General features: G+C 47.0%; 1 protein-coding gene across 12 annotated transcripts in view; it reads right to left on the bottom strand.

Annotated features, from left to right (window-relative positions):
- Nucleotides 1-10280, bottom strand: part of LOC110536591 (neuropilin-1a) — an 82207-nt gene that overhangs the window by 52565 nt on the left and 19362 nt on the right. For all 12 annotated transcript variants that reach the window (XR_016484435.1, XR_016484438.1, XR_016484434.1 and 9 more), the window contains one exon: nt 5028-5209. Coding sequence is in view for 6 of the 12 variants with exons in the window: in XM_036935242.2 (XP_036791137.2) it covers nt 5028-5209 (182 nt within the window). In the remaining 6 variants the exon portion in view is untranslated. The remainder of the gene's footprint in view (nt 1-5027; nt 5210-10280) is intronic.

Raw genomic sequence — 10280 nt, 5'->3', positions numbered from 1 at the left:
ATCATATCACCTCCACCCTACCTGACACCCTAGACCCACTCTGCCCTAACCCATCTGGACAAGAGGAATACCTATGTAAGAATGCTGTTCATTGACTACAGCTCAGCATTTAACACCATAGTACCCCCGAAACTCGTCATTAAGCTCGAGACCATGGGTCTCGACCCCGCCCTGTGCAACTGGGTCCTGGACTTTCTGAGGGGCCGCCCCCAGGTGGGGAAGGTAGCAAACAACATCTCCACCCCACTGATCCTCAACACTGGAGCCCCACAAGGATGCCTTCTCAGCCCTCTCCTGTACTACCTGTTCATTCTTGACAGCGTGGCCATGCATGCTTCCAACTCAATCATCAAGTTTGCAGACGACACTACAGTGGTAGGCCTGATTACCAACAGCTGAAGAAAAACAACTGAAATGGTCCACCCACACAGACAGTGTTTTGAAGAAGGCGCAGCAGCGCCTCTTCAACCTCAGGAGGCTGAAGAAATTTGGCTTGTCATCTAAAACACTCACAAACTTTTAGAGATGCACAATCGAGAGCATCCTGTCAGGCTGTATCACCGCCTGGTACGGAAACCGCAAGGCTCTCCAGAGGGTAGTGCGGTCTGCACAACGCAACACCGGAGGCAAACTACCTGCCCTCCAGGACACCTACAGCACCTGATGTCACAGGAAGGCCAACAAGATCATAGAGGACATCAACCACCGAAGCCACTGCCAGTTCACCCCGCTATCATCCAGAAGGCGAGGTCAGTACAGATGCATCAAAGCTGGAACCGAGAGACTGAAAAACAGCTTCTATCTCAAGGCCATCAGACTGTTAACAGCCATCACTAACATAGAGTGGCTGATGCCAACATACAGACTCAAATCTCTGGCCACTTAAATAAACGGACTTAATAAAGATATCACTAGTCACTTGAAATAACGTCACTTTAATAATGTTTACATATCTTACATTACTCATCTCGTATGTATATTCTGTATTCTACATCATCTACTGCATCTTGCCTATGCCGTTCGGCCATCGCTCATCCATATATTTATATGTACATATTCTTAGTCATCCCTTTACATTTGTGTGTATTTGTGTGTATAAGGTAGTTGTTGTGAATTTGTTAGATTATTTGTTAGATTTTACAGCATAGTCGGAACTAGAAGCACAAGCATTTCGCTACACTCGCATTAACATCTGCTAACCATGTGTATGTGATCAATACAATGTGATTTGATTTAAAATACGATTTCAACAGCTGACTTGGGGCCTCTTTCAACATGCTCGTCCCCTCATACATTTTCCCTTAGGCTAGGTTTGTCTATTTAGCATTTCAAAATGTTTCTTTAGATGGTGAAAGGAGACTGCTGTAATACCGTGTGGCTAATCATTGGTTACCACGGCGACATGGCACATGCCTTTAACATGACTGCCTCTCTCTCCCTCCTTCCCTGCCTGGTCAGGATTATTATGGACCGGGGCCTTAATGTCCGGAGGTGCTGTTCTAAGTCTGCTGAGCAAATCCCTGCTGCATATTTTCCATGTGTCGATCTGGTTGATAATTAGCCCACTCCGCCTAGTAACTAGCTACTTCTGGGTGGACGTTTCCTCGCCTGTAGCTACACTGATAGAAGGGTTAACGGGCAGTGGACAATTACTCTTTGGACACATAATCAAATGTTAACCTGAAGCTACAGCTGGGGGTGTGTGTCATTCATTCAAACAAAAACGCACACACACTCTCTCTCTTTTTGACGCACTGACAGGCATTTAGCATGTCAACATGCTTATGACATAATTTCCTCCTATGTTGACAGTGAGGGATGAGACAGAGCACCAATGAGGGGCCTTAAGCATAAAGAGAGAGTTTGAGTCTAAAGTTTCTATGGGGTGTGTGCCTGTGCCAGATGTGACCTGTGCCTATGAGAGCGCACACGAGATGAAAGCTGAACGGCCCACTTGCCCTGCATCAGTCTCCCCCTCTCCCTCACCTCTCCTCATTCCCTCCTTCTCTCCTGGGAGTTGACACAGGTGTCCTCGTAAAAAGCGCTCGCAGAGCAGGAACATGATAAACGGCTCTGGGGAGTGAAATGCGGAATGATGGGGCTTTTCACTTAAAGGCAGGGCAGATAACCTCCCTCATCCCCTCCTCTCCCCTCCTTCCCAATCCCCTTTTCTCCACTCTTCAAATTCCATCGAAGTGAGCAGCATCAGGGAGAGGGGGAGGAGGGATGGAGGGAGGAACAGTGGCATGATCCCTGCCTCTCTCCCCCTCTCTCTCCCCCTCTCTCTCTTTCTCTCTCTCTTTGCCCACTTCAATGGGCCCAGCGCCAGGCTTGATGTGGCTCTGAGAGTTACAAATTGCAGAGCTGTTAACCAGAAGCATATGGCTTCTTTCAGAAGGAGAGGGACCTTTTCTGAGACACTTGAGGAAGACTTTAAGTGAGACAAGATGACAGGATAAACATAAAGGCTTCTAGTCAGGAAGGATGGCCTGTTTGTCTTCTGAAATCCGGCCCGGACCATTTGGCCTAAACGGGTGATGGTGGGAACTTGGAGGAGTTAGCTGTGTCTTAGTTTCGGTGACCATAGTGCACTCCAGCAATAGACAACATAAGCTGGACTTGTCTGTCTGTCTGTCTGTCTGTCTCTCTCTGTGTCTCTCTCTCTCTCTCTCTCTCTCTCTCTCTCTCTCTCTCTCTCTCTCTCTCTCTCTCTCTCTCTCTCTCTCTCTCTCTCTCTGTGGAGCGAGGCCGACAATTTACTGCCCATAAAAGAAATAGCCTGGGCTAATTAAGATCCCTTGATTGAAAAACCAGTGTGTGAGAGATGTGGAGGACTACAAACAACCTGTTTTTTCCCCCCAATTATACATTCCTCTGCTCTGTTGACTGCACTGCTGATGAAAGCCAGGGCTGCGCTCCAGGTTCCTCACAGAGAGTCTAGGTGTCTATGCACGTGTATGTACCCTGTTTCTCATCTGACCTTGACCCCTCATTTACCTCTGAAGGAACACAGCCCCCATTGCCTGAAGCTGCCCTCTAGTACTGTACAGATACTGTAATATTCCTCAATTCAGGCTAATTAAGATGCACGGCATTCCTTGCATTACTTCCCCAACGCTATCTCAACATCTGTGTATCATGAAGTTTACATGTGTTGGCCAACACAAATCTGCTGACGCTTATCTGGCTAATACCACCCCGTTGTTGAAAAGCTTACCTAATCAACGAGCTGGCTGCTCTCTAAACCAAAGGATGGAGGCTAATGGTCCGTTCCAAATGGAGCAGAGCCCTATTGGCCCTTTTCAAAGGTAGTGCACTAAATAGGGAATAGGGTGCAATATGGGACGGAACATAAGCCTCCATCCTTTGGTTTAGAGAGCAGCCAGCTCGTTGATTAGGTAAGCGTATCAACACCGGGGTGGTATTAGCCAGATAGCCAACACAAATCTGCTGATGCTAACACATGTAAACTTTTATTTATTAGGATCCCCATTAGCCGACACAAATGGCGACAGCAAGTCTTACTAGAGTCCGACACATTTGGTTTAATTGATCTCAGAGCCACCGCCTTGGCGGCAACCGGCTCTGCTGTAGTCAAAACACAACGCTGATTTCAAAGCTAAACAAGCTTCTGTTGCCTGGCTGCCACAGAAGAACCGGCCCGGTCCTGACGGCACAACCATGATGCCAGCTTTACAGGGGATGGTCCGGAGCAAAACATCCCCCCAAGACTACAGCATCCTGGGTAGGCTCCAGTAGGCTCCAATAGGACATATTCCCCTCTCAGTGAAAACACATCTGGATATCAATATGATATATTTCTCCATATCGCAACGCCCTGCATTCAGCACTTCTTCCCCCCATCCCTCGTAGCCCAGGGGCCCTAACCCAGCTCGTTTCTAATCAGTCCTTTTAATGGATGAGACTGGGAAACACCTCCTCAGAGGAATGTGGTGTGTACAATTGAACTGCCTCATCAACAGGGAATGCTGCACTTCACTGAAGTGTGGGGAGATGTGTGTGAGGCAGCTGGCGTGTGGGCGCATTAACATCAGATCAAAGGGACACACACGCACGGATACACACACATACCCTACCCCTACACACACACACTTCAGAGATTAAAAAGAGGGCCCTGTCAGGGCTTCCATCTTCTCTGAGTGTCTGGGTCATCCCATAGACTGGCTGAGGGTTAATTAATCAGAGTGGAGTCTGCTCTCTGTTGCACCTGTCTGTGTCCACCCTCTCTCCCAGTTACTCAATGGAAATCCTTTCCCCAGCCCTCCATAAACACAGGAAGCCAAGGCAACAACAGGAAGCTCTGCCTCTTGTGTGGTCTTCAGATAAAGGAGGAAGAACATCCCATGACAGTATTGGTGAAAACAAGACTGAGATTGTATTGTTGAGGAAGGAACTTCTTCAGGGTTTTTTGACGACAGCTGAATATATGAATTTGAATTTAGCCTATCAGAAACAGGAAGCCATTGATGACTCACCCTCTCCACTTAACCATGATGATGTGGAGTCACGTAAACCGAGGAAGAGGACATTTCTCAGTCTGGATGAACAAGAATCATCATGTGTCTATGACTACAGTACGTCTCAGAAGTACTGCAAGAAACAATCAGTTGCTACAGATTGTTGATGGAGAATATTTGCGTTGGTATTTTATTAAGGTTCCCGATTAGCTGCTGCCAATTAAGGCAGTTATATACACATGGTACACATTAATATATATTAATATATACACATTAATATATACACATTAATCCGTTTGTGTGGAGCCATATTGTTTAGCATATGTAATACCTTGATGCATTAAAGCAGCAGGACTAAATGGCAAACAAACCAGGAAACGAGTAGAAACATCCTCTTTATGCTAATTATACTCGTGATTAGACGTCTCGGCCTCCTATGTATCATCCCTCTTCTCCAAAGCGACGTCCCGAGCTGTGTGTGTGTGTGTGCGCGTGACGAGATTTTGTGATCGCGTGTGTGTGTTTTTCATTCACTTGGTCTCCTCTCACCTGTTTTGAAGACCTCATAGCGGATGGAGAAGCCTGCTCCATGGGTCTCGTAGTCGGACACAAACTTGATGTAGAGCTGGTTCCCAGAAGACACCACGGGTGACGGGGCGATCTTCCCACAGTACTTCCCCACCAGCTGACCATTCTCATCCACGCCGTCACGCACCTCCACATAGTCATACCTGAACAAAGGAAAAAGAAGAACATGTCACATGTTGTATTGGGTAGGTATAATACACACACACACACACACACACACACATACACACAACTAGTTGGAAATGATGGACCAACAACCAAGTTTATGTTTTGATAGTTGCTCCTCCCTAATGCAGAGAAAACATGCTGCAGTAGTAATGAGATCGACAGGATAAACCCAGGAACAGGCGGGCAGGTTCATATTCTCTCCACGTGGCACAGCTCCACGTTGTTAGATAATGCAGACACTGCAGAGATTCTAGAACAATGACTCCCAGCTGTACTAAGTCTAGGTTTACATAACGCTGTTCAGGTGAAGCTGAGAGTGTGTGTTAGGGCTGGTCTTCTCCCTGGTAAAGGGACAGATGCCTAAAGAGAGAAGCGTGTGTTGGATTATATTTATTATATCTGTGATGTGTGTGTGTGTGTGTGTGTGTGTGTGTGTGTGTGTGTGTGTGTGTGTGTGTGTGTGTGTGTGTGTGTGTGTGTGTGTGTGTGTGTGTGTGTGTGTGTGTGTGTGTGTGTGTGTGTGTGTGTGTGTGTGTTATACTCCTCGAAGGTACAGTGAGACCATCAGACACAGGTGAAAATGCAATCAGGCGGCAGCCACGTGCGCACGCTCCAAAACCTACTAAAATGGCATTTCAGACGCATTGCTGTTGACGTGAGGAACTGGCTAATTGAGTCAGCATGAAGCTTTAAGACCAGGGAGGAAAGCGCCTTCCGAATACGAATGGGTAGCAACGGGAGCCAGGCCACACACACACATTGTGTGTGAATAACATAAGATGGAGTGAGTCAAGGCAATCTGAATCTGAGCAATGGGTGGTCTGAATGAACACAGCCTAAGGTGATCTAGACTGATAAACAAAGTGTGTGTGTGTGTGTGTGTGTGTGTGTGTGTGTGTGTGTGTGTGTGTGTGTGTGTGTGTGTGTGTGTGTGTGTGTGTGTGTGTGTGTGTGTGTGTGTGTGTGTGTGTGTGTGTGTGTGTGTGTGTGTGTTTATGCCTATGCGTGTATGCATGTGCTGGATAGATACATACTCCATGCTTTGTTTTCATTGTGATTGACAGGCAGAGTGCAGTAAGGGGAGCTGTGTGGGTTCAGGTTACCATGGTATTTAATCACCCATAACGCCCATTCCCAATGAATTCAGCTCGGTGGGGCACTTATCTAATGTATTCCTGCTCAAACCTCATGACCTGCTGTCTTCTCCCTCCAATCCTCCTTCTCATTACTGTCAACCATTAAAAACACATAACCTAGACCCAGCTACTTAATGCATCCGTACACCCACCGCTAGCTGGCGCAACCGCGCATCCCCGCGCACTTCGCTAAAATATGTGCCTCCTAGGCTAACTCTAGGAAGAGTCTGCTTTCTCCGTTTGGCTACACCCCGATCCCCAAATGACTGTCAATACACTTTCACTTCAACAAGTGAAGGTAGGCCAATTCACTTAATGCTTATGGTATTTGCACAATAGATGACTCAGGCTACACTCTGAGTGATGGATTGGAATAGGGGGCTATCCCTCGGGTGGAAGGAGACAAGTATCCACATGATCCACCCTCCACCCCTCTCAAATGGTTTCTTTCGCCTGCTTTGAATTACACTTAAATGGGGGGTATTTGGGAAATGTTAAGGAAGGCGCCACGGGCGACACAGGAGAGGGGGGCACACACTGGATCATTAGAAAGTGCTTATGGCAACCTGCAGCTTATCAAGATATGATCTCAGAAAGAGGTCATATCTACTGTAAGCCATATGTTTCTGTGGTGGGGTGTACAGCTTTGTTCAGTATCCCCTTCTGCAATATTGGGCTCTCTCCTCTCACTCTGCAGACTGAGTCGGACCTTTCCATTCCACAGCTCACAGCACAGAGGGCATCAATCTGTTCTGTTGTGTTCTGTCTATAATTCACCTCTCTTACTCTGGTACATCATCGGAAGCCTCAGAAGACCTCATAAAGACGGCGCAGTGGGAGAGAGGATGTAGACGGAGGGATGGAGAGACAGAGGAGTCGAATGAACGAGGGAATGTAGGATAACGCGCCCTGGGGGCTTTCTGTCTGCTTACGAGGCAAAACAAAAAGAGTTCTTCATTGCTTCAACAATGTCTGGCCCTGGGCCTTCTGTTAGCCGGGTGGTTGTGTTTCAGCAGGTCTATAGGCACCGCTATGATCTGATCTGAGAGCAGTGGTTCTGTGGCCTAGCCCAAGCTGTTGTCATCTGGAAGTCATTATAGGATCGTTTGCAAGGCTGGACAACGCAAAGCTTTCGATTGACAGACATATTAACCTTGTACTGCAATGGGTTAAATCAGGGTCACACAGAGTGATTCTTGGTAGTCTTATACAAATCTACCTTGAAACAAAAGTATACACCTCACACACATGGTTATGGGCTTAAACATGTACCATGTCAGATATAGAGTTGAGTTTGCATCCCAATATTACACTTTATATACATCACAGAAGAATTGAAATATAACAAAACTGTTTGACATAGAAACACTGCATTTTCGGTGTGTTAAAAAATATATATGTTTATTCATTATGAAATGATGTGTGTGTGTGTGTGTGTGTGTGTGTGTTTGGGAGCCCTCTGAAGTGAGGGAGGTCCGTTAACAACAACCATAATGCCTGACCCAAAGACCCCGGACAGACAGACACCCTTAGAAGGGAATACCGTTCCCATCCAAACACAGAGGCGGTGGCCTACTTTTTAAGCTTGGCCAGTCCTCCAGCTGCCCTCGATTCATCATTTCATTTAAAACTATCCTCAGGCTCCACAAAGTTAAATTTGGAACCCCCCCCCCCCCCCCACAGACAGTATAATAATTTGTTACGTTACATGTTGTCGTTTTCCCTTATAGACAGTAGGATCCAGCTGAATCATGCCCCAGCTATAACATTTCATTCATCTGTCTGCTCCACTCCAGCCTGGATGTGCCTCCCACAACACTAACAGTGAAAATGGTCTGCCAATCCAGAGGGGAAATTAAAAGCAAAAAAGGGATGAATCTAATTCTCCCCGACCATCGCTTCAGCGCCTCCAAATGTATTACCCTGCCTTCTTACTGCGGGGAGCGAGAGAAAGCAATCCTGCTGTGTCAAACGGGAACATTAACCCACCTCACACAACCCAAGAGGAGGCGATGAACCACAGGCTAACAATATAACACAGTTTAAACTGCCTTCAGCTTTCCCTTTTAGAAATGATGATCTCTCTAGCTCTATATAAAAGAAAAAGCATAGGATGTGGTTATGATAGATGGGATATGATCCTGGTTAATAAGGAATAATGTTAGAAAGCGCTGTTAAAGCTCGATACAACAGGTTATAGTTCTTTAATCAGGCCCATTTAGAAACATAAGTCCATGACCGAGTAGAAAGCTATAAAACAAATGTACAAATATTCTTCGATATTCTTTCGCCTGGTAGAACTGTGTCACAGCAAACTGTCAAAGATTACGTCCGAAATGGCAGCCAAATCCCTACAGTGCATAGTGCACTACTTTTGACCAGGGCACATGGGGCAATAGGGAATAGGGTGCCTTTTGGGATGCACTCCAAGTCTGTCCTCTAGTGTTTCTTTTTCTAGAAACATGTCACCTCCAAACATGACCAAAACAACTCCCAGGGTTAAAACTAACTAAAGTGGTCCAAACAACAGAACTGAGCTGGGAGGCCTATAGAGTGCGTCCTAAATGGCATCATTTCCCCTATATAGTGCACCAGTACCCTATGGGGTACAAAAGTAGTGCACTACACAGTGAATAGTGAATAGCGTGTGATTTGGGACGCAGCCTCAGAGAGTTCTAGATGGGATTTACAGGTAAAGCCTGTTGTCAGCTGTCCAAAAATTTGCGCTCTGAGATCTAAAATTCTGCTCAGGTGCTAGCGAGACGTCAGGGCTAACAAACTGTCACTCAGGACTGGAGCATCACATCATTACTGTTTCTACAAGGAGGCCGCCGTCCTTCTTTTTCCAAGCGTGAAGGGGACGTACCTCACCAGGTCAGATGGACTGTGCTTACAGCTTTCCTCCAGCATGTCACATTCATTAACCCACAACTATAATAATAGTCTCACCCAACCTCCTTCCCCCTCTCCTCCCCTCCTCTCTCCTCAGGTCTGTAATGAACTAACTGTCAGTTGCTGAGTCTGACAGACAAGGAAGGAACAGGGTGGGCAGCAACAGACTCTACATTTAAACGTCCGACTCCGTCTCACACTAATCGAGTTATTAACTTTGTGATTTCAGACTGCCGAGTAGCCAGGGTAGGAAAGACCCACAGTTCACTGAGCTGAAATGGAAACTTGGACGTGAGACATCAAGGGTGTCTCAAGCAATCAGTGGCTTTTTATAGCTTCTTACTCCAACAGTCCTGCATTCAGCCAACGGGAGAGAGTCAGGACAGATTAGTGCCTAACCAAGTCCCCTTAGAACCGGTGTGTGTCTGTGAGTGAGGGAGTGTGTGTGTGTGCGTATGTGTGTGTGTGTGCATGGGAATGTGTGTGTGTGTGTGTGTGTGTGCTTGGGAATGTGTGTGTGTGTGTGTGTGTGTGTGTGTGTGTGTGTGTGTGTGTGTGTGTGTGTGTGTGTGTGTGTGTGTGTGTGTGTGTGTGTGTGTGCGGGAGGGTGTGTGTGTGTGCAGGAGGGAGGGTGTGTGCGGGAGGGAGGGTGTGTGCGGGAGGGTGTGTGTGTGTGTGTGTGTGTGTGTGTGTGTGTGTGTGTGTGTGTGTGTGTGTGTGTGTGTGTGTGTGTGTGTGTGTGTGGGAGGGAGGGACCCACCCAGTGGTGGAGGCCACCACCATCACCACCATTCTGAAGAATGATTAGAACCGAAGTGTTTAGAAGTGGGCTAAGGAGGGGAGAGCGGAGGAGAGCTTCTCATTTGGCCCTTATACCATACCACATGGCTGTATAAGATCCTCCCTACACAAAGTCCTCCACAGCTGCATCCATCAAGGCTTTTGCGTGTCACTCGTTCTGGCGAGCCTCGCTTGGATCAGCCCGGCCCAGCTCATTGCAAAGCCCAGCCAATGTCAT

This window comes from Oncorhynchus mykiss, chromosome 11 (genome assembly GCF_057628025.1).
Source record: "Oncorhynchus mykiss isolate SJ-2025 chromosome 11, ASM5762802v1, whole genome shotgun sequence".
NCBI lineage: Eukaryota > Metazoa > Chordata > Actinopteri > Salmoniformes > Salmonidae > Oncorhynchus > Oncorhynchus mykiss.
This window is presented reverse-complemented; position numbering and strand designations above follow the sequence as displayed.